The sequence below is a fragment of the Elephas maximus genome, chromosome 4 (genome assembly GCF_024166365.1).
Source record: "Elephas maximus indicus isolate mEleMax1 chromosome 4, mEleMax1 primary haplotype, whole genome shotgun sequence".
In the NCBI taxonomy this organism is placed as follows: Eukaryota; Metazoa; Chordata; class Mammalia; order Proboscidea; family Elephantidae; genus Elephas; species Elephas maximus.
In genome coordinates, this window is record NC_064822.1 from 63,246,085 (window position 1) to 63,273,930 (window position 27,846).

Genomic DNA, 27,846 nt, shown 5'->3' on the forward strand with positions numbered 1-27,846 from the left:
GTTTAGAAACAGTTCTAGAAGCATACTCACTAAATGAAACAGTGCTTACCTCTGGGGAAGCTGAGAGGGCCAGGGCGTGGGGAGGAGACTGATCAACAGGAACTTGAGTCTTATAGATAAGACTGTTCAATTTTTTTTTTTCTTTTTTCATTTTCAACTCAAATTTTTTCAATTTTAAGAAATTTTACTGTGAAAAATATATATAACAAAAAGTTTGTCATTTTAATCATTTTAAGTATACGATTCAGTAATACTAATTCCATTCATCATTTGTGCTACCATCATCACAATCCACTTCCAAAGCTTTTCTATCATCCCAAACAGAAACTCTGTACCCCTTCAGCAGTAACTTCCCATTCTCCTTTCCCCTCGGACCCTAGTAACCTCTAATCTATTTTCTGTCCCTATTTATTTGCCTATTCTAGATATTTCATATAAGTGGGACCATACAACATTTGTCCTTTTGTGTTTATTTCATTTAGCATGATTTTTTTAAACAATATTTTATTGTTTTATGCGAAAGTTTACACAGCAAATTAGTTTCCCATTTAACAATTTTTATACAAATTGTTACATGACATTGGTTACATTTTTCACAGTGTGTCATCATTGTCATTATTTCCATTCTGTTCTGTTTCTATTAATCTAGCTTCCCTGCCCCTCCTTAGCTACCCTCACTGTTTTACGGTAAAAGTTGACCATTTGGTGTCATATATTTGATTACTTAAGGGAGCACAGTATGCAACGGGTGGTGCTGTTATTCCATAAGCCAATCTATTATTTGGATGAAAGGTGACTTCCAGGATTGGTTTCAATTCTAAATTCAAAGAATATCTTACAGTTATAGTCTCAGAGGTTCCACTAGTTTCTATCGGTCCAGTAAGCCTGGCCCTTTTTAGAATCTGAGTTTTGTTCTACATTTTTCACCCATTCTGTCCAGGACCTTCTATTGTGTCCCTGATCAGAAAGGTTGTTGTGGCAGCCAGGCACCATCTAGTTCTGGTCTCAGGCTAGATGAGGCTGTCGTTCATGTGGGCTATTAGTCCTGTGGACTAGTTTCTTCTTTGAGTCTTTGGTTTCCTTCATTCTCTTTTGCTCCAGTCAAGTAGAGATCAATAGTTGTATCTTAGATTGCTGCTCACAAGCTTTTAAGACCCCAGACGCTACTCACCAAACTAGGGTATATAACATTATAAATTATGCTGTGCCAACTGACTAAGTTGTCCCACGAGACTATGGTTCTAAGCCTTTTCACCCAGTAAACCAATCCCTCAAGGTGTTTGGATATGTCTAGGAAGTCTCTGTGACTGTGTCCCCTACGTGCTTTATTATATAAATATATATGCAGCACACACAAACATGAATATACATATGCCTACAGATACACCTATACATGCACGTGCATGTCTTCATTTGCCAGGGTCAAGTTGTTCAGACTTCATCTGTATTAGGTGCTGCCTCTCCCATCACCAAAAATAACAAGTATCTATTTTTTTTTATTACTATCTAGAAAGTGATTTCCCCTTCCCCTCTGTCATGGATTGAATTGTGTCCCCCAAAAATATATGTATCAATTTAGCTAGGCCATGATTCCCAGTATTGTGTGATTGTCCACCATTCTGTCACCTGATGTGATTTTTCTATGTGTTGTAAATCCTATCACTATGATGTTAATGAGATGGATTAGCAGCAGTTATGTTGATGAGATCTACAAGATTAGATTGTGTCTTAAGCCAGTCTCTTTTGAGATATAAAAGAGAGAAACAAGCAGAGAGACATGGGGACCTCATACCACCAAGAAACAAGAGCCAGGAAAATAGCACGTCCTTTGGACCCAGGGTCCCTGCACTGAGAGTCTCTTTGACCAGGGGAAGACTGACGCCAAGGATCTTCCTCTAGAGCAGACAGAGAAAGAAATTCTTCCACTGGAGCTGACACCCTGAATTTGGAGTTGTGGCCTACTAGACTGAGAGAGAATAAATGTATTTATTAAAACCATCCACTCGTGATATTTCTGTTAAAGCAGCATTAGATGACTAAGATACCCTCCCACCCCTGGTAAATATCAAAGAAGGTTGCTTTCTGTGTGTATACCTATTCTTGACTTTTTATAAAAGTGAGATCATATAATATTTGTCCTTTCGTGACTGATTTCACTTAGCATAATGCCCTCCAGATTCATCCATGTAATAAAATTTTCTGCAGACTTCCTGTTTTTCTTTACAGTTGCATAATATTTCATTGTATGTATGTACCACAATTTGTTTATCCGTTCATTTGTTGATGGGTACTTAGGTTGCTTCCATATTTTGCTATTGTAAATAATGCCACAGCAAACATAGGTGTGCATATGTCTATTCACATTACTCCTGTTATATCTCTAGGATATATGCCTAGGAGTGGGATTGCTGGATCATAAGGTATTTCTATTTCTAGCTTTTTGAGGAAGCACCATACCATTTTCCATCTGGTTGTACCTTTTTATAATCCCACCAGCAATGTATAAGAGTTCCAATCTCCCCACAACCTTGCTTTAAAATACAATTTAAAATTTTATTGTGAACCATATCAAATATACAAAATAGTTCAAAAAAATAGTTTAAAAAATGATATATGGAAACTCATGTTAAGATCAGAACATTTACCAGAACCTTAGAAGCTCCCGTGTGCTCCTCTCTGATCACACCCTTCCTTCCCTGTGATGGTTAAGATTGTGAGTCAGCTTGGCTGGGCCATGATTCTCAATGGTTTGGCAGTTACGTAATGATGTTTGGCAGTTCTGTAATGATGTAATTTGGCAGTTCTGTAATGATGTAGTCATCTTCCATGATGTGATCTGATGTCATCAGCCAATCAATTGTTAAGGGGAGTTTTCTCAGGAGTGCAGCCTACATCCAATATATACATGGATGTTCTGGCAAAGCTCCCTCGCTTACTCTGGATCCTGCATCTGGCTCATCATCATCTGACTTCCAGTTCTTGGGACTTGAGCCAGTGTTCTGCATACTGTCGGCCGATCTTGAGTTTGTCAGCCCCTGTGGCTACAAAAGCCAGGAGAAGCCTCCAGCCTGATGCCTGACCCACAGACTTGGGACTTGCCAGCCTCTACAACTGCATGAGCCATTTCTTTGAGATAAATCTCTCTACATACGTACATACACTTCATTAGTTTTGCTTCTCTAGAGAAACCAGCCTAAGATACTCCCCAACCAGCTCCTGGGTTGTGTCCAACATTCCCTTACTTAAAATAAATTGTTTAGTTTTGCCTAGTTTCGAACTTATATATATATAAAATCTTACTCATGCCCTTTTTTCCTATGGCTTACTTCTTTCACTCTACATTGATTTTGAGACTTATATTAATGTATGTGGCTCTTAATAGCTGCTGACGAGTTGATTCCAACTTGTGGCAACCCCATGTGTGCATACAGAACTGCTCCATAGAGTTTTCATGGCTGTGACCTTTCAGAAGAAGATTGCCCGGCCTGTCTTCTGAGGTGCTTCTGGGTGGGTTTGAACTGCCTACCTTTTGTCTAGTAGTCAAGCGTTGAACCATTTTTACCCCCAAGGACTCCTGTATGTGGCTGTAGGTCATTAGTTTTCACTCCTTTAAAGTGTGAATATTCCATTGGACAAATACACTACAATTTATTATTCAATCTACTGTTTATGGACATGTAAGTTGTTTCTCTCCCTCTCATCCTTCTTTCTTCCTTTCTCCTATTACAAACAGCAGTGCTATGAATGTTCTTACAAACAGCAGTGCTACAAACATCTTGTACATGTCTCCCAGGGCATGTGTGCAAGAATTCTTAGTGCAGATACCTAGTGGTGGAAATGATGGACTGTAATGGCCTAATTTTCTATAAGGAGATTATGTGAATGCATTACTTATATAATTAAATTTCAACTAAAATAGAAAGATGCTATGGTTTCTTAGAGTGAAAGGGCAGAGGCTAGGTTTTCTCCCAACTCTGCCACAAAGAGCAAATCACTCCAGCTCCCTGGCCAGCAGTTCTGACATCTGTAAAACGAGGGGTAGACCCACAGGATCAGAGCTGTTCCTTCTAGCTCTGCTAGTCTGGGATCCTAAGGTGGCTGCAGTAGTGAGACAGGTGACTTACTGAAAGTAACTCTACCCAGAAGCCAGAAGGCGAGGCCAGGGGCCCACATAGGAAAGAACTCTGCCTTTCCAACCAACCAGTTTTTCATTGGGTTGTTGGTGACCTCATGTATGTCCAGGTAGAAATGTGCTCCACAGGGATTTTAATGGCTGATTTTTCAGAAGTCGATTATCAAGCCTTTCTTCCGAGTCCTCTGGGTAGACTCAAGCCTTCAACCTTTCTGTTAGCAGCTGAGTGCCTTAACTGTCTGCACAGTCCAGGGACTCCTCTGCCTCTCCAGAAACTAAAAACAGACTAAAGGCAATTAACTAAAAGTCCACAGTAGTGATATGGTGGTGAATGTTTAACAGCTGGCTGTCTTCGACAGGGAGCCCTTGATTTGTAGCATTTGATGATTTACTTGGTATAAATACTCCCATCACAGCCAATTTCAAGCTAGTAAGATATAACCTACCAGCTCACAAAATTCCTGACAATTTAGCCATCTGGTTTTGGCTAGACAGTGGCAGCTGGCTCCAGTATACCATTAGGAGTGAGCTGGCACTGAGAGGGAAGGTTACAGGCTAGAAGGGGGAAATGAAGGCAGCAGTTACTCATAGAAACTCACAAGTGATTGACATGGGCCCCAGCATCGTTCACTTCCACTGCAGGGAAGATTAATACACTGGTTGTGCGCGCAGTCAGTGCTCATCTGAGTGGACAAGAGGAATTGCTCAGTAAAAAAGGGAGCAGAAAATGCCGGGGGCCCAGGAGCCCACTGTGAGGGGAACAGCCCCCACCCCCTCACAAAATCATTTTTGGCCTTATGAAGAAACCTCTGCATATGAATAAAACATGGAGCAGACATACCGTACATGCACAGCTTGCTCAATTTAGCAAATTGTTCTGCCTCTTTCACACACCTTTGGTTAGTTCCCAGGTTAATTGGCTCCTTTAACCCCATTTCCTGGGGCTTGCTGCCTCAAACACCCAGGAGAGGAGGGAAGGAATTAACATTTATTCAATACTCAAACTAGGCAAGGCATTCCATTTATATTATTATACTTAATTCTCCCAACACTGCATGGTAGGCAATACTGTCTCCAAGTAGCTGAAATTTTAATTTAGGGATTTCTGGGCTGTGTCAGAGGTAAGCCTGGTTAAAAACTGGAGGGATGCACGTGGACCACCAATCTGTCTGACTGTGAAGGTTGTGCTCTTTCTTCCTCCAACCCAGAATCCCCCTGTCTCAGTGGGATTTGGGCCCCAAGACAACCCTCAGTTCCAGGTCAAGACAGGTCCCTTTACAGCCATGTCTTCCCCTCATTGCTTCTCCCCTTGCCTGTTATCTTACAGACTTTCCCTTCACTAGTCTTGCTTTTTCCTGGCTACAAAGACTACAAGTCAGAAAACCTCAAGTCAGTGCTTCGAACTTTACACAGATCAACTTATATATTTAATTTCAGAAATTAGCTGACCTTAAACTAAATTTAATTCCCTAAACCATAATATCACATAAAATCATGAGAGTCCGTGAGCCCTAAGACACTCAGAGAAGAGAGAACCATAACAACACCTTCCGAAGAAGATGTGGCTCTTAGCACGTACAACGAATACCTTGAAATGGTACATAACAATATTCTTTTACATGAGTTCTTAAATCCCCAGGTGCCAGAGAGGCAGCGGGAACTGAAAACTGTTGAGCTGAGTGCTTACGCCACCAATGAGGGATTGTCGGTACCAGGCATCTTGGGGCTGAGGTTTAAATGCCCACATGGGTCTGGAAGATAAGACCATGGCCCCGCCAGACAGGGAATTGGAAAAGACATCCTCCCATTCCTCCCACAGAAAGCTAAAGAACATTAACAGAAGTCTAGAAAAATCCACTCACCAACATGGAGCCTCAAACGGGAAGCTTATCTTTCTATGCCTTCTGGGTGAGGAAAATCTGTCCTGAAAATTTCTAACTACAGGTCTGTGCTCCCCCAGGTTTGGGATTCAAGTTTTTACTGCCAGTATGGTTTGGAAACCTCCTCTGCACCCAAGAAAACAACATAGAAATTGATCTCAAGCCAGTAATATCCCTGGAGTATCTGACAACTACTACTCTGAAGAGATGTCTTCAACCTAGGCCACCAAGTATTCCCACTGAAAAAGCTTTACTGATGATACACTCAGAGTTCAAAATTTTAAAAAGTACATGAAACAGATCTAGAGCATCTTTTTATCTAAGTCAGTCATTAAAACCAAGTATTTGAACTTAACCCAGATCTAGTCCTTATATATAAAGTATTGAAGCAAGGATTTTAAAAATAATGAAACATTAAATCACATCGCTCTTGCTTAATGTATTACTGTAAATGTTTTGTTATGTTGTAAAAAACTTATATATCAATATTTTAGTGAGAAAAAGGTTTTTTATGCTGTAAATGAGAAAAATATTATCTTTAAGTATTGTTTTTCCCATCTTTATCTCCTCACACCGATCCTGAGGTTTAAGATTGAGTGAAGATATTCACCATAACCTGGGAATAGGGCAGGACTGTTAGTGAAAGAAAAGTCCTCAGATCCCAAAGGAAACCCTCCATAAGAGGGGAATTCAGGCACTCTGCCTGATAGATAGTGAAAATGGTGGTTTTGCAGAAGTTCTTCAAATCACACCCATATGTGGTTCTCACTTGAGCAGACCCTGATGAGGAGCGGTAGAGGGGGCTGGGGAAAGGCAGGAGGGTGGAAAAAATGAAGAGAAAGGAAACCAAAGTGAGACAGAGAGAGAACAGATCTAACAAATCTAATAGGCAAGACCACTGGGGGTGTGACATTTTATGAGCCATGTGGAAACAACTGCAAAGCCCCTACATGACAAATGCCCTGGAGAGACAGAAATAAGCCACCCTACGCCTCAGTCACTGGGAAATGAGGAGGGGTTTCTGACCCATGTGTTGCCAGAGCTCAAAGAGGGCAAAGTCCAACAAAGTCCAGCTACTTCCAATATCCCCAAATCAGTCTCTCCTGAAGAACCAGAGAAATAGGGAAGAGATGACCCAAATAGGAAGTTACCTTTAACCCCAGATACACAAGGCCAGGAGAGGAGATGCCCCAGGTGCTCCAGGACACCAGTGACTGACACAGTTAGAGGTGAGGAGGGAGGAGGTAAAGAGAGAGCTCAGTGAGGAGTAAGCAGGGGTCTGAGAGGGAAGGAGGCTACCTGGCAGTGGGTAATACCTCTATCACAAGCTGACACGAAGACAAAATGAGACTGCTTGTGATTTCCTAGCATAGTGTCTACAACAGAAGAGAAACAGGTCTACAGCCCCTTGTCTGCAATTCTGAATAATTCTGTAGCAAATTCTTTTGACCATAAAATCAGATCTCAGTAGATGCAAAGCCAGTTACAGTCATTATTCATCCCACTTAGTGTAAATACTCAAATGTTTGGCTACAGAAATATTGTGTTTGATTGAGTGTTGTCTCAGCTCCATGAGGGTGTTTGGTAATATGTGGTGCTAGTTTCTTTCTAAAACCTCAAGTCGGAATTTCAAAACATATCTGATCCCAAGAGTTTCAGATAAAAGGCTTGAACACATATTCACTTCTTGTTCCCCTTCCTTCTTTAAGCTGGTTATCTTTGTGAAAGAAGAGAGATGGGGAAGCAAGAGGGGCAACATTCACGTTAGTTTGTAAGCTGTGAACAGGGGTGTGTTTGGGTGACTTTGTGTACAAGTTCATAAAGAAAAGAGGTGGGCAACTGTGTACAACCAACATTTGGTAAAACAGGCAGGCACAGATGGGTTAAATTCTTCATAAGCACGAGAGGGGCGGAAACCAAGGGGAGGCTGGTGTGTTGGAGGGGCACCTTTGAAGAGCAGCAGGTCTGACAGGGTTTGCTCTTTAATACCCTCCCAGCACACTGAAAGCAGAAGAGGGCGGAGGTTGCTGCTGTGAGAGAAAAAACAACTACAACAGGCGTTCTAGGATCACAACTGCCATCAAAGGTCGACTTGCCACTTGAAGTGGGGCAACTCGGTGAGGAACCTCGGCCACTGCCAAGGAGGTGACGAGAAAGAGGCACCAGCACCCAGCTGGGGAGTACCAGCCAGAGAGGCCAGCAGTCAACAGAGGGCAAAGAGCTCCCTGGGCAAGAGCCATGGCCTGGCCACCCCCCTGCTGTCTGTGGGTTCTAGGGACCCTGGTGGGGCTCTTAGCTGCCCCAGGCCCCAATGGCTGTCCAGAGAGGCACTACCAGGCTCAGGGAGACCTGTGCTGCCAGATGTGTGAGCCAGGTAAGACAGCAGGCCTGGGCAGGAGCTGAAGGAGTGAGGGAGAGAGCAGCCAGTTTAAGGTAAAGGGAAGCAGAGGGTGAGACAGCTCGAGCAAGAAGAGGAATCATGTAGCAGCTGGGAGGTACTGCCTTGAAGAGGCAGAGAAGGGGAAGGGGCTTCGTGGCCTTGACACTGGACCCTGTCCCACAGGAACGTTCCTAGTGAAGGACTGTGACGGGCACGGAAAGGCTGCTCGGTGTAAGCCATGTGTACCAGGGGTCTCCTTCTCGCCAGACCACCATACCAGGCCCCACTGTGAGAGCTGTCGGCACTGTAACTTTGGTGAGATGGGCAAGGGGGCTGAAGGGCTTGGGGTGTGTGATATGACACTGGACAGTATTTGGTAAGCAAGGCTGGCAAGCTGGGCGTGAAGAAGCAGAAAGGATGACGAGCAGAGGCTTCAGCCTGCTTCCAGGCTCATGGCAAGTGTGGGCCACACTGGGGGCTTGTGGGGGCGGGCTTGTATTGATGTGGTGAGAAATCTAGTATTTCAGGGAAAGGGGATGAGCAGAATTTGAGGGATTGGTCAGAGTGTATCGCGGACAGGATTAAGACAGTAAGAGCAGGAAGACGCTCTAAGAACACACATTTCAGACAAGCAACCCCCTACTGATGAACTGGCTGTATTCCCAGAGCACATGTTGGTAGACTGGCTGTTTGAAACTTGGAATACATCTTTCTACGGAAATAATACTGTAAGCCAATGGGGATCAACCCTTTTTTTGCACAAAAGCCAATTTAGGAAAACAAAAATGTGACCTGTGTTTTTTGCCTTTGTAATTATACCTTTCTTAAAAATTAAGAAAGGTAATATCTGTAGCTGTGCTGATAAATTCTTCTATTATTTCTCCATTTTGGCTAGAATTTCAGGAACTACATATCAGTATACACTAAAGTACAGATTTTAATGCAGCCCCTTCAAACAAATGTTCTTCAGCAAGACAGGATTAAGGCTTGTAAATTACTTAACTGTAAAATATGTTTGGTCTCACTGGGCTTTTTAATATTGCATTCGTTAAAAAAAAAAAAGTTTTTTTTTCATTGCAAAAGAGTCAAATGGCCACACTTTTAATACAAAAGACATATTCCTCAGTCCTCTTAATTTACAAGTAAGATTATTAATGGATGATTTTCTTTTCTTGGCAGCAGCCCTAGCAGGGTTGAAATCTTAAGTCAAGGCCTCTACCACTCACTTTGCGAGGCACTACCAGAAGGCCTTTTTCCCAGGACTAAGCCCATCCCCACTCCCTCCATTGTGTTCCAAGCCAGCCCAGTTCATGATCCTTCTTTGTAGACCCAGCCAACAGATCCCCAAGCACTCAGGCAGCAAGCACCAGGTTACATAAGGCCCCAGGGTACTGCAGCAGGGAAGGAGATGGGGAGGAGGCTGAATGAGTTCGGCCATCTCTGGACCTCAGTATTCCCATCTGTTCAAGATAGGGAAGTGCCTGAAATCAGGTCACAGGTTATATACATAGTGAATGGAATGCCCAGGTCTCTGGATACTCCTGCTACTTCAGCCATTTTAGTCACCCTGGCCTCTTCTTTAACTCTTCTCTTTTCCTTTTAGGAGGTACCTTCACAATCACCCCTCCCTAATCTTCTCCACCATTGCCTATCTATCTCTTCCCTTCCCACCTCCCATACTGTCCCCTCCTCCCATCACTCTTCCAGGCTCTTCTCACTCTTCCCTTGCAGCTCCTTGTCCAGGCTGGCTTACAATTCCTAGTAAGCCACAAGGAAACTCACCTCTAGTAGGAACTCAAATCAAAACTCACGAGGAAGCACTCACAGGGGCATAAGGAGAAGATGGAAATTGTCTCTCTCCCTTCCCTGGCAAAAGGCATATCCTAGGGGAAATGATTACAGCTGACAGCAGTCTTTGGCATCCTCCAACCTTCCTTCCAACCCCTCTCTTCGTAGGTTCCTCTCTCTATCATGGTTCTTCTCCCAGGTCCCCATGAGTGCACTACCCTAAGGTCCTACCAGGCTCTACTTAAGCTGGCCCACCTCCAGGTGTTGCTGTTTGCCCCAGAATCACCCTCCTCTCAACCCCAACCACCTGCGAGTCCAGCCCGGCCCAGCCCAGTGTAGCTGACTGATAGCCACACAGCACCTGACACCTACACTTGAGTAAAATGTATATTTTAATGGTAAAGAATGTCAGTAATCAGATAACTCCCAAGTAAAGTTAAAAACACATCAAGAGTCACGGCAACACTATTCCTAATTGGTGAAAACTGGAAATTACCCAAATGCCTATTAATAGTAGCAATGAGAATGAACAATCTGCAATTATACTCAACAATATGGATGAAACTCACAGAATTGTGGAAGACAAACCCAAATAAGTACATACTGCATGATTTCATTTCTATAGTATACAAATAGGCAAAACTAATTTGTGGCATTAGAAGTCAGAATAGTGGCTACTCTTGGGGGGTTAGTGACTAAAAGGGAGCATCAGGGGTCTTCCAAGATGCTGGTCATCTTTTGTTTCTTAATCTGGGTGCTGGCTACATATTTGTGTTTAATTTGTACAAACTCATTTTTTTTAATCAAGCTTTACACTTACATGTATATCATACTTCCCTATAAGCATACATACGTATTATACTTCAACCATAAGTTGTATCAGTAAGAGAGAAAATTATGTAAGCTGTATCTGTTTGTCATGGTTTCTATTTCCAAACCTATGAAATTTCTAAAAGGTCCACATTTTTTCCATAATAACTGTAATATAGCTCCCTGGACAAAGGCACTGGAGGACAGTGAGGGAGAGCAGACTTTGTGGGATTGGGAGGTGGGAATAGAAAGGGGGAAGCCTGTCCTAGAGGTGGACATGGGATGGGGGTGTGGGGAGAGGAAGAAGCAGGTGGACCTTACAGGTTTCTGAAGGCCTGAGCGTCTGTGCATCTCCGGCCACCTCTTTCCCCAGGTCTCCGCATCCGCAACTGCACCATCACCGCCAATGCCGAGTGTGCCTGCCCCAATGGCTGGCAGTGCCGGGACAAGGAGTGTACCGAGTGTGATCAGCTCCCAAACCCCTTGTTGACCACTCGTCTGCCTCAAGCCCCAGGCCCACATCCACAACCCACCAGCTTACCTTATGCCGAAAGTAAGTTCCAGGCAACCCTTCGTCTGGTCATTTGAGGTAAGGGTGAGATGCCAACCAGCACTCCCCACTACCACACCCACTACACTCTCCCACACCTGAGCTGCTTGGTCAGCCTGTCTCCTCATTTCCATCTCATCCAGTACCTCTTAGGCCCCATGAGGCTGCCTGCTGTACTCATCCTGCCTGTTTTTCCAGAGATGGCAGAGGCCAGAAGCATCAGGCCCATGCAGACTCTGGCTCATTCCAGGTGGCTGCCTGCCCCTGCACGCTCTACCCATTGGCCACGTGAGTGTCCTCCCCAACCCCCACCCCAGAGTACATACACAGGAGAGTGCAGGAGGGAAGCCAGACAGAAAGTTCCTAGGAGTAGGGACAAGAGGAGCAGGGAAAAGCAAAGTCTAGCAATCAGGAGAGGACTTTGGTCCAAAGGTGAGGGTGAGGAGGTGGGCAAAAGGGGACAGGCAGGCTAGGCTGACGGGAGTTAAGGGCTAGGCCCTCCTCCAAACTCCAGTGTGTCCCCTGCCTCTCACAGCCCAAAGGTCCCTGTGTAGCTCAGACTGTATCCGCATCTTTGTGGTCCTCTCTGGAATGCTACTTGCTTTCACCCTGGGCGGAGTCCTGTTCCTCCACCAACAAAGAAAACATGGATCAAGTAAGAGACAAAATGCAGGTCTGCAGTCCTGTTGCTGCACCCTACCCCACCATCTCAGCCCCGCTGCCCCTGCCTCCAACCTCACTGAAGCTCCCCCAGCTCCATCTGCACCAACCCTGCGTCCCTCCTAACTCTTCTCTTTAGCTGTCGGTCCTCCCCCAGTCTTCCCTGCCTTCGCTCATCTGTTTCCCTTCACCCCCTCCCCACTGCTGTCCAAGACTCATCACCCTTCTCTTCTGTAGACAAAGGAGAAAACCCAGTGGAGCCTGCAGAGCCCTGTGCTTACAGCTGCCCCAGAGAGGAGGAAGGCGGAGCCATTCCCATCCAGGAGGATTACCGCAAACCGGAGCCCACTGCCTACCCCTGAGCCAACCAGGGTGAGGGTGCGGGGTCATGCCATAAAGCCCTAGCTTCCACTCCAGCCCATCTGGCCATTCAGAGGGAACTAGACCTGGCACCCCAACTTCAATACCATCCTCTCATCAGGACCCTTTCCTGTGTACAGACTTGAAAAAGTGGGTTTATGGGACTGGCAATGACGAGGACAAGTGGGAATGAGCTGGAGGTGGGAAGCAGGAGCCAGCTTCTCTGGGCTGCAAGAGGGGTGGGGTTCTGGCTGTAAAACACACTTCCGGCTACAAAAACCCCACATATTGTATCGCTGACCTAAAAATCAGCAAAATAAAGTGACAGATTACCACACACTGCAGATGTCTGGCTCTTTGAAATTCCAGTCCCAGAACCCAGGCCACTCCCAGGCTCTCTGATTGGGGATCTGCAGAGAGGTGCTTTCTCCCTGCAGATTTGCATTGGAGCCTGCCCGAGGGGGTGGAGACATGGATGAAGCACTAACAAAATAAGGAAAGGTTCCCCAGGCCACTGGCGATCCTGCTTCTGGCTGCCAGTTTCCCCGTCCCACCCACACTTATATTCCCACCTTCTTGGGGCTGGTAGGGAGCAAAACAGTACACTAAAGTCAGGTCTTGGACTCTTCAGTGAGTGTGTGTAGAGAAGGAAGAACAGTGAACGGAGCTCCAACAGTGGCTACAAACAGCCTCTCCCAAAGGCAGCCACAGAAAGACTTTCCCAAGTGAAAGCGAAAGTAGACTGACAGAACAGAAACCGACAGGCTGCTGCCGGCCAGCAAGGGGGGTTCCCGAGAGCCGGCCTGCTCTTCTCCAGCTCAGGACCTTGCAAACACTGGGATCGTGGAGAAGGGAGTGGGTGAAGGGGGCTCAGAGCAGCCTCCATGGGCACCGACGCAGTGTGGTGCCTGCTGCTCTGCTTGGCTTTTTTCGGAGCAGCAGAAACCGGTGAGTGTGTGTGTGTGCGCGCCTGCGCGCGCGCACACACACGGGAGGGGGGCCTTGGGGCTATTGTAAGCATCTTTTAGCCACTCTCCCTTAGATTCCAGAAGGGCAAAGGGGCCAGGGACAGCTTCCAATAGCCTTCTAACCCCAACAGAAGAAAGGCTCAGGGGCTGGCAAGTAAGGACCCAACAGTGTGTAGGGACAGACCAAATTAAGAGGGGCCTTTTTTTTTTCTGTGGATATTGTGGGGCAGTCGCTGTCCATCACTGTCCTACAGGAGAGGGCGCTAGCCTGAGAGCATTCCCCAGGCTAGGAAAACCATTCAGTAGGTGCCCCCTCCAGGGGTGGGGGAGGGGAAAGCTACCTGTAACGGCAGAAAGTGAAGCTGATTCCGCGGGGTGGTTGGAGAAACTTAAGATGGCTGCCAGGGCCTCTAGCATTAGCAGTCTCCTCTCCCCATGGCCACTGCCCCAGTATCTGCCAATCTATTGCTTCTGCTGAGAATTCCTTTGACTGAGGAAATGGTCTTTCGTTCAAAAATTGGAAATAAGAGTAAAAACTGAGCAAGGCAAATTCAGGACATTAAATATTTCACACCAAGGAGTACCTTCCTGGAGTAGCAGGTGAATTCCAGAAAACAGATTTTGACAAGGTAAAAGAACACAGAGACGGCTGGGATGCTGGAAGGCAACTTTTACCTCTTGATGAGGCCACAGTTTGGGAGAGTAAGGTGGGAAGCAAATACAGGAGTAACTTTCTGGGTAAGAGGGTGCTAACCCAGCCTTCTCCCTACAGAGTCCCCTGTGACAGAAAGGCAGTGGCGGGCAGTGGACGTGGTCTTAGATTGCTTCTTGGTGAAGGATAGTGGGCACCATGGGACTCTGGCCAGTAATGAGAACAGGGCCAAGGCCTTGCTCGTGCTGAGGCAGGTGCCAGTATTGGATGATGGCTCCTTGGAAGGCTTCACAGATTTCCAAATGGACACTCTGGCCAAAGACAATCTACCTGTTATCTTTGAGGCCTCAGGTAAGAGCCCTCTACTCTGTCTTTAGTCCTTTTGGGCTCCCTCCACCGGGACGGCCCTGCTATTTAACCAGTTCCTGAGTACACACACCCACTTGAGTCCCATTGACCCCGTGTTCTCAATCCAACTCGACCTGTGTGCCACCCTTCTTCCCCAGTGGACCTGGTACAGATTCCCCAGGCCGAGGCCTTGCTCCACGCTGACTGCAGTGGGAAGGAGGTGACCTGTGAGATCTCACACTACTTTATCCAGGCCAGACAAGACGCCACTCTTGGGACAGCAGCTTGGTTCATCACCAACATACAGGTGTTTGGAGGGGGACCTGGTATCTCCATGGTGATGAAGACCCTCGGTGATGCTGAGACTGGGGCTGCAGGACACCCCGCGGTAAACCTGCCCCTGAGCCCCCAGGGCACTGTGCGGACTGCAGGTAAGAAAACGAAAAGCATGGAGCAGGAAAGAAGTTTTATTTTTTTTAAAGAGGGCAGAGATGGGGGAGAAGGAAGAGAATAATCCACCACCTAGGTCATCTCAGGGTGCCCCCGGGGCCTCAGTGCTCCTGCTTCCTGAAGACCAGAGTACAGAAGAAGAGAATCCTGAGGGTCCAAACACAAGGTCAAGCTATGTATCATCTCCAAAGTGGGAATAATTTCACCTTACTGGGTGGCTACGAGGAAATAAGGCACATAATGCCCTTTATATGTGTTGTCTGTAATAGTCTTACTGAGCCAAACACCAGTTTTCTCCCAGTGAAAAGTTAGCCTGGCCTGGTGCTTAAAGATAATCAGAGCAGAGCACAAGGATGGATTCAAATATCTTTTACATAGAGATAAACTACCACGTGTTCCCAGTCTCGTACTAGCAGAGCCCAAGTCCTGGGCCTTTTCAATTCAGCACTCTTAGAGGGCACAAGACATTGAGATCATGATGAAAGGATCCTCCAGAGTCCATCTTATCCAATATTTTGCCCCCAAGAAGATACACTCAAGCCCAGACAAGATGAGGGGGCTACCCTCCTATCTGTGGAAAGGACCAAAACATGCTACCCTTTCTATTGTCTAACCTACATTTATCCTGCTGCATCAGAAAGGAAGGGTCCTTACATCTGGGCAATATCTACCATAGTCCTAGCACTGTTAGGTATTTTCCCCCTTTTTTATTTTGGGCTATTTCAAATCTACAGAAAAGGTAAAATAATAATACAATGAACACCATATACTCTTCACATAGATTCACCAGGTGTTAACATTTTGCCACTTTATCTCTGTTCTGCTCCACCTGACGGAAAATGAGCTCGGCTGGCCTCCTTGTCCAGGGGAGGAAGCAGGGGCAAGTGCGTGCTCACAACCTGCCAAACTCCCGCAAGTACACCCAGAGCTCAGCAATCAGATCACCTCAAGGAGAAAGAAACCCTTACTCATCCCACTTTTTCTCACCACAGTGGAGTTCCAGGTGACAACACAGACCCCGTCACTGAATTTCCTGCTGGGGGCCTCAGCTTCCCTGCACTGTGTCTTCTCCATGGCACCAGGCTTGGACCTTATCGGTGTGGAGTGGCGGCTGCAGCATAAGGGCAGTGGCCAGCAGGTGTACAGCTGGACCACAGGGCAGGGGCAGGCCAAGAGGGAAGGTGCTACCCTAGAACCTGAGCAGCTCCTCATGGCTGGGGATGCCTCACTTACGCTACCCAGCCTCACTCCAAAGGATGAGGGGGCCTACATTTGCCAGATCACCACCTCTCTGTACCGAGCTCAACAAATCATCCAGTTCAACGTCCGAGGTGAGGCCAGGACTCAGTTATCCTGGGGAACAGGTAGAGAGATGCCTATTAGGAGTGTTTTCCAGATTGGGGTCCAAACAGAAGGGCAATTTTTAGAGTGCCAGACTGATTTTCCACAATCTAAATGCCTTCTCCATCCCAGAAGTATAGATGGCATCAGATAAGGTATCCCTTTGGATTCCAGGATAATCCCATCGAGAATTTCCCAGCCCAGAATCCTGCTGCCCTGCCCTGGCTAGCTGGCTCCCATCACCCCTGTCATTTTGGGCAGTCCTGATCTGGAGAAGTACTTTATCACTGATACCCTTTAAAACGGCTGTCTTGTCATGATATTAAAAAGCAAGCCAACCTTTAGTTGGCTTTACTATTTTTTTTTTAATTACCTATGGAAAATGTGGAAACCCTTGTGGCGTAGTGGTTAAGAGCAAAGGCTGCTAACCAAAAGGTCGGCAGTTCGAACCCACCAGGTGCTCCTTGGATACCCTGTGGGGCAGTTCTACTCTGTCCAATATGGTAGTTATGAGTTGGAATCAACTCAACGGCAGTGGGTTTGTTTTTTTTCTTTTTTTAATGGAAAATGTACCCCTTATTGCCTGTACCAGGATGCATCCCTCACATCCCACTCCTTGGTACACCACTGAGGAGGAAACTTCAGCCTCCACAACCTACTCTTACTCTCAGCAGAAGAGAAAGCTTTAGGCTCCTCTGCTGTCCCCAGATGGATCTCTCTGAAATCTTATTCTTCACTCTTTCTTCCAGCTTCCCCCAAAATACAACTGAACTTGGTAAATGAAGCTCAGCCACCCACCCTCATCTGCAACATTGCTGGCTATTATCCTCTGGATGTGGCTGTGATGTGGACACGAGAGGAGCTAGGCGGAACCCCAGTCCAAGTCCCCGGGGCCTCCTTCTCCAGCCTCAGGCAAAGCACGGCAGGCACCTACAGCATCTCTTCCTCCCTGACAGCAGACCCTGGTTCTGCAGGCGCCACTTACACCTGCCAGATCACGCACATCTCCCTAGAGGAGCCCCTTGGGGCCAGCGCCTGGGTTGCCCCACCAGGTACTGGGCTGCCCTCTTTTCCCCACCTCCAGACTTGGGCTCCTGGTTGTCCTGCCCCCAACACTTCTTTGGCCTTCTTTTGCTTCCCATGGCTTTGTTCAGTCTCAGCTTCTTCATGTCCTGCCTTCTGCTGCTAGGTTTATCTTTCCCAAGATGGCAGCCTCCACAGCTCCAGCTACACATCCTTTGAGACTTCATTACAGCCCAGCTCCAGTGTGTCAGTCATTGTGCTGCCGGCTGGAGATCAAGGCTGAGCAATTCCTGATCCTGCCTTAAGGAGCTTAGTCCAGTTGGAGAACAGACTAGGAGTCAGGGAAGATGACCTATAAGAGACATCTGAGTCTAGTTAGCTAACTGAGGGGAAAGGGAACACTCAAGACAGAAAGAACAGCAGATGTGACAGCCAAACTATAAAGCAGCTTAAGACTCTGGGGAACTGCAAAAAGCTCAGCATAGCTAGAGCCAAAATATATGGACAAATGGGGACATGGAAGGCACTGAAGCTTGAAAGGTCATTATATTTATTGAGCATTTACATGAGTCAAGCACCGTACTAAGCCCTTTAGATGTGATTCCACTTTACAGATGAGTAAACTGGCACTTACGGATTTGCCCAAGGTCACCTACCCTAGTAACTGGTCAAACAGAAAATGTGAAAAACAGCCTGGCTCTCCTCCAGTTTTAAACCCTCTATTGCTGTTAGTGGCATGACCATGATGGCCCTTCAAGCTTGAACTTCATCCTGAAAGCCACAGAAGGTCAGTGGAAGGTTTTAAACAAGAGAGAATCTGCACTTAGAAATGCAAACACAGCAGCAGTAGGCATGATTTGGTTCTCACTAGACTGTTAGTTTCCTGAGAACAGAGGTTTTTGTCTCAGCTCCCATTCTTCCCCAGCTACCTAGAAAATCACTGTTCACAACTAATCTAATCTAAACTTCTCTTGCAAATCAATTTAAAAAAACTAAAACCGTCCTGAGGTGGGAAGAGGTAGAGAACTATATGGAGTAACACACACAAACATCCAACCACACTCAACAAGTATGAATGCTTCCCTGTGCCCTGGGTGAGGGCAGGGTATCTGATATGAGCTCCTCCACCAGGGACTCACAAACACACATTCCTCCCCATTCTTCCTCCCTGGGGCAGACACTGGGGTTGAGGGCTCAGCCTACTCTATCCCGCACTGCTCTAACCTACAGAGAGAATGGCCTTTGGAATCATCTTTGCCAGCAGCCTCTTCCTTCTTGCACTGTTGTTCCTGGGGCTTCAGAGGCGAAAAGGTAAGAGCCTGGCTGCCCTCAGCTCTGGCCTCTAACCCCCACCCCCATAGATCAGCCCACTCTAACCACCTCCCCATCCCAACCAAGGATGAAGTCCAAGCACCCCAACTCCCAGCCGGCCCAGCCACCACAGCCCCCTGCTTTTGGGGTTACCCCAACTAAAACTAATCTTGTTTCATCTTGTCTCCTAGCCACCTCGCCAAGGTTCTTGAGATTCTGAGGAACTCTGGGTAGCCACTCTCCTGCCTCAGAGAAGAGTAGTCAAATTCCCCCAGAGGGACTCTGGAGAGATCCTAGGCCCTAGAGCTCAAACAGGCCCCAAGAAAGGCATGAAGAAACCACCAGATTTCCGGGACACTGACTCTGGCTCTCGCTGTGCAGTCTCTACCTTCATTGTGGGCCCTGGGCAGATACACCACGGGAGAAAATGTAGAGGTGCGAGGGCATCAGGAAGGCAGAATGTCTGGGTGGAGGTTAACATAAGAGAGCCAGATTTGGGATGAAATGATGGGGAAAGAAAACAGGAAGGAATTAAGAAAGTGAGGGACAATAGGGTAAAGTGTGGGGTTTGGCCCACCACTCATAAACACTGGAGTCTGTCAAAATAAAAGTCCCTTGTAAGCTCTGAGACAATGCTTCTCCACTTCCCCGTCTGTCCCCACACTGGACCCAACTGAGCCCTGTCCCCAAGCCTAGCTGTTCCAACTTGCAAAGTGTTCAAGGTGTGAATCAAAGGCCCTCAGAAGCAGCCCTGTGGCTCCATCTCAGTTGCTCTGCAAAACCTTCCTTCGGCTCCTTCAGACAGTGGCCATTTCAGGATACCTAAGAACTCCTTCCCCCATCATCTGAAGGGGAGAGATTTCGCCTTTAATTCATTTCTAAAATGTATGTGGTCGAAACAGTGGAACTCAGCAAAAGAAAACAATGTGAGGGCGATGGGGAACACAGGGTGTTCACTGGAGGCCTCATCTGGGCGGGTCCCCTGGGACAGGCCGGGCAGGCCGAGAACCTCGGAAGGAGGTAAATGGGAGATGCCTGAGAAAGCCTGCAGCTGTTTGCCAGTGCGAGAAGCCCACTCAACTTCCTGTCAGCACTTCCTCTCACGAGCACCTGCGAAGAGTGCGACTGCTTCAGGTACTAACGCTGAAAGCAGAGACCACTTCCTCTGCCGACACAGATCTTTAATCTCTTGAAGACCATACAGCACACAGAAGCCAGCCTTTCCGGCCCCAGGCAACATCAGACTACTAGGAAGAACCGGTACTCCCCTCCTCCCCCTCCCCGGTTCCTCCAACCCAAACAACAACCAAGTCAGTTTAGTGGTAGGAATTTGTATTTTTAGCCTTTGCTCAAGAATACATGAAATTGGTAAATATGCCACATGCCTTTGGTGGAAATACAACTTTATTACTCTATACAGGTATGAGATTGGGGCTAGGAAAAAAGACAAAGAGGTGACGACAGACACACAGTGGAAACCCCACAACGGCTCATGGCAAACCGAAGAAGGGGATGTGGGAAGCTCAGCTCCATTTGACTGCAAAGTCCCGGGGTTGAGTTGCATATTTGCTCATGCACATGGGTGGTGGGAGGGAGAGGGGAGAGCAAAGACACAGAAGAGGGCACAGGGTGGGGTGAGAAAGAAAGTAGAAGGGCTAACGCCCCCAAAAGAACAAAGCCAACTACTTGTGGTGTACCTCGGAGGGACAGAAACTCAGAAAATAATTCCTATGACAGGGCTGGGTGGGCCAAGAGGGCAGATTTGCTCCAGGCTTGGGACACATCGAGGACAGTGGTGTTTCTTCTCCAGCGGTGACCCCTCCATTAGACAAGGAGGAGCCCAGGGGAGAGTGGAGACCTTCGAGGGGGGCCGGTGGGAGGGTACACTGACTGCTTTCTTCCAGCTCTTCAGTCCTGCCCAGGGCAGGACGAAGGGAATGCGGAAAACAGGGGCAAAGGGAGAGGAAGGATGGTTTTGCACGATGAAATGCTGCTACATGGGAAGTGAGCATCCTGACCCAGCCCAGCACGGCCTTGGCCTCCCCTGCCTGTGGGCCGGAGGATGGACGATATCAAGGGCTGCAGGTATTCCTCCTCTGTTCCCAGCCTGCCCTACTCTCCTTACCCATTCAGTAAGGACCTCGGTCTATCCCACACAACACCCTATCCTGAAGGCAAGCAGTAGCCCGCAAGACAGGCCGAGCAGCTCCCGTCCTCAGGTGCCACTGTCTGTACCCATAAACCAGGCAAAGAGGAGAAAAAGTAAGGGGGCAAAGTAGAATTCAGATGGGTAAGGCAGGGAGTTTTGAAGGGGAACATACAGCAGGAAGAACAGAGAGGTGGCTCTAGCTGAGACGGCCCCGTGACAATGCAGCAATTCACAAACACACTGGTCTACAGGCTGTCACACCTCCCACCCAAAGGCTGAGTTGCTGGGTACACCAGACTTCTCTCAACACTCGGATGGGCCAAACCCCAGAAAGGATCTCTTGCCTTATCTCTGTCTTTGGCAAGTACACAGGGGTGATGAGGATTCCCTAGACCCTCACTTCTAACACCCTCACATTCCTTTATCAACAGGGGGGAACAAGACTCTCCTCAGTGAGAGGGCAAGAAATAGCTTCCTCTAAGCTTTTTTTTTCCCCCCCTTCAAGCTTATTTTTAAATCAGGCCCTTACCTCAGTTTCTCTGTAACTAACAGGCACTCTCTCTATGTCAGCAATTAAAATGAACTGAGTCCAAAACTTTGGCTATATGAAATTACTTGGTGCCCTTCATGAACAATACAGAGTGCTGCAAAGAATATGAAGAAGAGATGGTCCATTCCAGTTAGGAGCTTATGGGACTGCTTCTAGAATGGAAATGAGAGTCCCAGTGTTTTCTCAATAAGTATTTGTTCTCAAGGCCTAGAGAGATCAAAGTGAATGGTTGTAAAATCCCTGAAGATATAGAAAATCTTGGACTAACAGATTAGAAACAACGGCAGGAAAAAAAAAACAAAACAGGTTTTACTTTCTAAAAGAGTATTTCACTAGGACAGAATTGGACGATGGGCCCACCCGCAGGATCCTCTTTCAGGGCTGAAAGAGGAAGAAAGTTCCAGGTGAAGTAGCCAAGGCAGCACGGTGTAAGCTGCCATTTTCCTAACTGTGCCCAGCCTCCTCCTCCTCTTGCCAGCTGCCTGGCCTTTCCTGAAGACACTGAGCATTGATACCTTTTTCCTCTCCCAATCTTGGCAGCTTCTTCAGCATGGCACCTCAGCTATTCCCCTTTCCCTCCCCCTTCCCGTGGCCTCCAGCTCTTTTTAGCTTTGGGAGAATTTGAGAGTACATAAGAAGACGGAGTAGGGAGGAGGCACCTGCTGTTGCTCTTCAGGTAGTTACTTCAAGACTGTGCCACGAGCAGCATTTCTAGTGTTGAGGGACATAGTGCAAATGAAAGCAACAAAAAAAAGGAGGGATGGGTGGCAGAGAAGCCTGGGTTGGGATGTAAGAAGGCAGATAGGGAAGTTCGTTGAGAGAGCAGAGGGCGAGAGGCATGAGTTTGGATGGCAATGGAGAATAGGGGAGGAGTGGCACATTCTCAAGTAAAAAAGTAGACTGGACACAGGAATCAGGAAGTCCCACACAGAAAAAAGAAAGAGACAGGAAAAACAAGAGGGCAAATTACATCAAGTTACAGACATAATGAGGTCTTTCAGTTGTAGGTGTCCCATTCCCATGGTCTCCCTCTGATCCAAGCCAGTGATAAACGGCATAGCCCCACTTCCTCAGAACAGGAGGGGCCATCTCTCTGCATTATCTTGCAGAAGGGGGGCTTGTCCATCAAGGAAGTCCATTGACTTTGCCAGCATACCCACCCTTGCTCCCTCCCAAACCGAGTGATGGTCCCACGGCAACGGTCTCCATACCTCAGTTAGAGCAGCCCCATTCCCCAGGCAGGCAGGCAGGCAGGCAGGGCTGGGAGAAGACTCCGGGACCTTCCCACCTTGTCACCCCACCAGCAACCTCAGCGATACTTACTTACAATAACTACCACGATGATGGCACAGATGGCTCCCAGCATGATCATCATCTGAAGAAACATTGACAAAAAAAGGAGCCCTTGGATTTGGGAAGGAGGAAAGAAGCCAGGACAAGAGATGTGGGGACCGAAAATTTCCTCCATCCCTGAGACAGTGGAAGAAAACACACACTGCTCAGGAGACTGGCAAGCCTCTCAGGGAGGGCCCAACCCTCCTGCTTCTCATCAGAGAATAATCCTTGGACCACAGCAGTAGCTCCTCGGAAACGCCAGGGCACCTGAAGTTTGCCCCTTTTTGCTGAGTTCCTCTTGCCTTAAGGCTTTAAAAGGAACTCTAATGGAGATACATACAGACTTTGGATCTTTATTTAATTGGTTCATTTTTCACTGTAAAGTGTTCAACTCATTCCCAAAAGTTGGAGGTATTTAAAAAAATACCCGAGCCATTGTGTTGATACCGCGTCTGAGGAAGGGCTAGGTGGGAATTTCTTACAGAAGAATCACTTAGGGAAAGCTACTCCACTAATCGTTTCCAAACTCCTGAGTGTCATTTTCTCCCACTCAGTGGTTCTGAATACTCTAGCCTCCCCTGGTGGCCAACATGGGTAATGCATCTTATGAAGGAGGTTTTCAGGCTTTCCTCCAAGAGTTCTGCAAGGAAGAGATCCTGCGCCATTAAAAAAAAAAACAGAGGGAAGAAATGTAGAACCTGAGGGGTTTTCCTGCCTTCTACAAGTTGGGCCCAGGAAAAGAAGGGGAAGAAGCAAAGAAAACCCACCTTGCAGTTTTTCCACCAATACTTTCTTTTTAGCTTGGCAGCACTGCTCTCAAATTGTGATGCTCCCGCCTGCAAGGCGTCAGCTCGGTCATCCAGCTCTGACAGCTTCTGGTCCCTCTCCAGGACCTTGTCCACATTCACACGTATGATGTCCACCACCTGAGGAGGGCCACAGAAACAAAGCTGCTAAGCTCCCTAATACAGATGGGAGGGATCACAGACTAGGGAATCAGAGAGTCTGGCCCTGCTTAACTCTAAGGGCTGCTTTGCCCTGTAACCCAGAGCCTTTGGCTACCCCTCTATAAAAAAGAGAAAAATAGACAAGATGTTCCCTTCTGTTTCTAAACGTCCATGATTCAGAAAACAGCTATCCACCAACCTCCTCCACTTGTGCCTGGGTTTGCTGTAGTCGTCTGTTACTGCTCATGTTAGGAGGAGGGCCGGGAGGACCCCCACCTGGGGCAGCCCCTTCTTCCCCCTGGGCAGGTGGCTGAGCTGGAGCAGACCTGTGGAGAGAAGTGGGCAGAGTACAAAAAGTAACCTAGACAAGAAAGGAACCCTGCCACTGGGGTATTTCTCACCCCGGACTACCAAAGAAATTATGATTAGATTTTATGCAATAAGAAGGGCAACCCCAAGCAGGGAGCCGAACCATAGAAAAAAGTAAGAAGTAAAAGATGAAAAATTCTGTAACAACGTTCAGATGGGGCTCAGGGTCATCCAGGTGGCACCATGAGATTTTGTTAGGGGCTACCTTCTGATGTTAGACCCAACTCAAATACACCCTCTGGTGTAGAGGCTATGGGGCAAATGTGCCAGCCTTGGCCAAAATGGCATTTCCCCGGCTGTCAGAGCCTTTCACATGAAGTCAAACTGGAAACCCCTAATCCCAGTTAGGAGAAACTAGTAGAGAAAAGAATAAACCTTCAGGACAAACCTATGGGCTGAACTGTTCCTTTTTTTGCAAAGCCTGAATAGAAACAGAAAGGGCAAGGTGACAGACTCTGCTGAAGGGGATCCAGTTATTGGTTATGTTTCCACAGAATGATTGGTAGTATATCGGGGCTTCTGAATAAGAACAACTTGGATAATCACCAAAAGCAAAGCCTATGTAGGTGGAATGAGTCAGGGCTGTTGGCTTACTTTGTTTTTGGCAGAGAAGATGGGGGTTTCACTTAGACAGAGCCTGAGGCCCAAGGCAACTGCATTAGTTATGGACACTGTTCCAAGAGTACAAACAGGACGTAAAAATTCTAAAAATAGTCCTCAAGGTACATGCATCATAAACATTCTGTCCCTTCCTTTTCTAGACTTGGCATGAAGTCTCAGGAGACTTCCCTAGCTCCTTATGCCCCCAAAAGAAACTTTTGTTTACATTCCTACACACACGGAGACTGTTCTTTCAGTACCACCTAGGGCTAAGGGATCCATATCAAATGGCAATAATCTAGTATGTGTTCTCCAAGTTGAACTCCTCTAAGTCTCAATATATGGAAGCTACATTCACCTCCTAAAGAATTCCCAGAAGTCTAACCTATGGTGTGAGATTTTCTCTGCAAAGGAAGAACCCATAGGCTGGAGGGAGTTCTCTCGAAGTTGATGGACAATAGAAATTACAATAAGAACTCCTCATCAAACAGAAGCAGAACCTCACAAAACATACCTCACAGGAGCAGCCAGGGTAACTGCACTAGTCATCAAAAATGAAATTCCTCGACTAATCACAACAGAAGTAATACCCAGAAGCTCCTCCTCCCTAAGCGAATTTCTTTCTGACTAGAAGATAGAGAATAATCCTTCAGAGAGAGATATACCAGCAGGTTACACCTGACTCATCCCCATTTAAGGAATCGCTTTTTCTATTCCCTCTAAAGCACACAAGGGAGGCCGAGGAAAGAAAGATTACAACACCATGCAAGCCACAAGACTCTTGTGCTGCTACGGAGCTAAGCAATCTAGTTCTCAACTAAAGGTGGAAAATCCAATGAGCATGTAGCTGCCTGTGTTTGGTCTTGGAAGCAGTCCAGGGTGGTGGCACCAATGACAAAATTAAGGTCAGAGACCTCATGATGCCCTGCTATCCACCATGCGTTCTCCATCTCCCTCCTTTCATCCCACATGGCTGCTGTGGGGAACCACTCGGCTGAAAGGGATCCCCTTCCCCAAAATGAAAACAACTGGAATAATAGGGCTTGACCAGAATGCTTGAGTTATCATATACAGCTAAAAGCACAAGTATGGAATCAGAAATGAAGGAAGCGTGAAACAGCTATAAAGCATTCCATTTGGGGGGTCCATTTCACTTAACTACTTGTTGGGCATTGGAAACACTCAGCTGTAAAATGCCCAGGGATACTTATAACCCTTATGTAACACAAGTAAACCCTTGCCTTTTTTGTTACTAAGAGAAGCAGCACAAATACATCCAGGACCAGGGCTCCAGGTGGTAATCGGAAAGAAAAGTCTCTGTCACACATATTGTGGTCCTGACAGGGAAGTAATTCATTTGTCTAGCCACGGTTCTCCCTCAGGATCTTGGGATGGGGTGAGGTTGAAGATGGTAGAGACAAATGTGAGAACGTTAGGGGGAGGGAGGGATGCTCAGCTCTCCCTATTTCTCTTCCAAATACTTGGCTAAGACTGTGACAGGTGAAAACACCTTCTGTACGGTGGCCTTGGGATGAATGGCTGCGTGGACCCACATGCCAGTGTCCCTTGAGTCTTTCTGAGCTGCCCACCTGGCGCCAGAGAACTGGCAGATACGTTTCCGGAGCTTTTCTCACTGCCATTACGGGGGCACATCACGCTCGGAGCGTGAGGGGCATACACAAACCCAGAGGTCGCAGCGCAGCCCGAGTTACTAAGTGGCAGGTGTACCCACGCCTGTCTTTCCTGAGGCCTAAGTACTTACAGAGTCAGACACAAGAGCGGGCCTCGAGCCCCCCACCCCGATGTCTCCAAGCCCCTGTTGGCTCTCTCCGGGGTTCCACTACCCGAGACCTGGAATGGAGCGCCCCACAGGCGAAAAGAGAGGTTGCAATGAATGGGGGACCCCCGCCCTCCTATCCCACCCGCGGGGTGCTGTTAGTGGCCAATGCGGGAATGGGGGTGCTGGCTCCCTCCCCCGGGGTGGCCCGGTCTAGGAGCGGCGCGCGGCCGTGGTTCCCCGCGTCGCCGCAGCTGCTGCAATGCGCCATTTTCCGTCCCGCAGAGTCCAGCGCTGGGGGTGAGAGTTGGCAAGGAGGTGCTGAGTCCCCAGCACCAGAGTCAACTCACATTTTTCTGACAGAGGGAGTGGGGGGTCCGTCTCCTCTCGAGGCTCCGGCGAGACACTCGACGAAAAGGGGACGCTGCTGCTGAGTCGACGGAACTTCCGAGCTCCGCCCCTAGCTGACCACCCGGAACTCTAGCTGCGGTGGAACTTACTGCAGCTGCCGCGCTGGACCCAGTCTTTATTAGTGCTGGCCACGCCTCCCTGGTGGCGTTAACAATCCCGCGGCCCAATCAACGTCCAGGACAGGCGCCAAGTCCCCCAGGAGAAGCCCGGCTAATGCCTAGCCTGCCCCGCCCCTGCAAGTTTGCCAATCACAGCTCTCCTTTCATCCCCGACTCCAGAAAGGAGCGGTTGCTGTTAGGAAAACTCACTGACCAATACAAGTAGAGTTTGCTTACCTGTCTTGTTAGGCAACAGGGCGGGGTGGAAATACCGGCCAGCACCCTGGAAAAGCGGCTTCCACCTTTTGAGTTAGGCATTGTTTGGTACTTGCCAACCAATTCCTGAGCAGTTCCTGGCGTCTGGGCCTGTCCGCGGGCAGCACCGGTGGCTCCAGCCAATCATAACGCTTCCGCCGACGGCCGCGGGAGGGTCCTGGAAGGGGCGGTGGTTCGATAGCCTGTGCACAGATTGGGCTCCCAGCCCTGGACGCCGCTCCACCTTTCCTCCTGGCTATTTTTTAACCGCTAGCTGCTCTGAGGATGCGGAACCCAGGGCAGAGCCGCCGGCTCCGAATACCATGTACTGTGGGGCTCGGTCCTACCAAAGCAATCCTTGGTTTCAACACAGCCAAGCACCTCATGGTGTATTATCCTAAATTAGCCCGCCCCCAAACCTACCCCTCCTGTCCTATCAGGTAGGCTCAGTTGCCCAAACCAGAAACCTGGACGACATCCTAGATTTCCTTCCCTTTCATCTTTACCCCTCCCTCCAATAATTCACTAAATCGAGTCAATTTTGTCTTCTTAGTATTTCAAGAATTCCCTCCTCTCGTCTCACGGTCCTGCTCAACTTTTCTCTCTTGCCTGGACGTCATCAGTTGTAAAACATCATTATCTTATTTCCCACTGAGAAAAGCGGTTGCAAATAAACGGTGATACAATGCTTTTCTTATCACT

The 27,846-nt window shown here is 47.7% G+C and overlaps 3 protein-coding genes across 5 annotated transcripts; 2 read left to right on the forward strand and 1 right to left on the reverse strand.

Annotated features, from left to right (window-relative positions):
• Positions 1-8,212: 8,212 nt before the first annotated feature.
• CD27 (CD27 molecule) lies at positions 8,213-12,703 on the forward strand. 2 transcript variants are annotated; one of them, XM_049882267.1, is made up of 6 exons: positions 8,213-8,386; positions 8,576-8,707; positions 11,364-11,543; positions 11,739-11,828; positions 12,076-12,213; positions 12,438-12,703. In XM_049882267.1, exons 1-6 carry the CDS (start codon positions 8,251-8,253, stop codon positions 12,560-12,562), a joined length of 801 nt encoding a protein of 266 aa, XP_049738224.1. In that variant the 5' UTR covers positions 8,213-8,250; the 3' UTR covers positions 12,563-12,703. The 2 variants fall into 2 exon arrangements, with proteins under 2 accessions (XP_049738224.1, XP_049738225.1); XM_049882268.1 differs by having other exon boundaries at positions 8,215-8,386; positions 12,076-12,195; positions 12,438-12,702.
• A 720-nt stretch (positions 12,704-13,423) lies between these two features.
• TAPBPL (TAP binding protein like) lies at positions 13,424-18,933 on the forward strand. Of its 2 annotated transcripts, XM_049882265.1 has the most exons (7): positions 13,424-13,508; positions 14,301-14,531; positions 14,687-14,959; positions 15,971-16,309; positions 17,069-17,371; positions 18,573-18,653; positions 18,845-18,933. In XM_049882265.1, the coding sequence occupies exons 1-7, from the start codon at positions 13,445-13,447 to the stop codon at positions 18,871-18,873; spliced, it is 1,320 nt and encodes a 439-aa protein (XP_049738222.1). In that variant the 5' UTR covers positions 13,424-13,444; the 3' UTR covers positions 18,874-18,933. The 2 variants fall into 2 exon arrangements, with proteins under 2 accessions (XP_049738222.1, XP_049738221.1); XM_049882264.1 differs by lacking the exons at positions 18,573-18,653; positions 18,845-18,933 and having other exon boundaries at positions 17,069-17,589.
• A 1,286-nt stretch (positions 18,934-20,219) lies between these two features.
• VAMP1 (vesicle associated membrane protein 1) lies at positions 20,220-27,025 on the reverse strand. Its single transcript, XM_049882269.1, has 5 exons — positions 26,731-27,025; positions 23,834-23,960; positions 23,455-23,613; positions 22,676-22,727; positions 20,220-22,252 (listed from the first exon to the last, which is right to left on the reverse strand). Coding segments are annotated over exons 1-5 (357 nt in total). The 5' UTR covers positions 26,733-27,025; the 3' UTR covers positions 20,220-22,235.
• Between the last annotated feature and the right edge of the window lie 821 nt (positions 27,026-27,846).

Coding starts and splice junctions, on each gene's coding strand:
- CD27 (XM_049882267.1), top strand. CDS start 8,251: ATGGCCTGGCCACCCCCCTGCTGTCTGTGGGTTCTAGGGACCCTGGTG. Junction 8,708..11,363: donor CTGTCGGCACTGTAACTTTG/GTGAGATGGGCA, acceptor CTCTTTCCCCAG/GTCTCCGCATCCGCAACTGC. Junction 11,829..12,075: donor ACGCTCTACCCATTGGCCAC/GTGAGTGTCCTC, acceptor TGCCTCTCACAG/CCCAAAGGTCCCTGTGTAGC.
- TAPBPL (XM_049882264.1), top strand. CDS start 13,445: ATGGGCACCGACGCAGTGTGGTGCCTGCTGCTCTGCTTGGCTTTTTTC. Junction 13,509..14,300: donor TTTCGGAGCAGCAGAAACCG/GTGAGTGTGTGT, acceptor TTCTCCCTACAG/AGTCCCCTGTGACAGAAAGG. Junction 16,310..17,068: donor CATCCAGTTCAACGTCCGAG/GTGAGGCCAGGA, acceptor TCTTTCTTCCAG/CTTCCCCCAAAATACAACTG.
- VAMP1 (XM_049882269.1), bottom strand. Junction 23,614..23,833: donor CCCAGGCACAAGTGGAGGAG/GTTGGTGGATAG, acceptor GGCCCTCCTCAG/GTGGTGGACATCATACGTGT. Junction 22,728..23,454: donor ATTGGTGGAAAAACTGCAAG/GTGGGTTTTCTT, acceptor ATGTTTCTTCAG/ATGATGATCATGCTGGGAGC.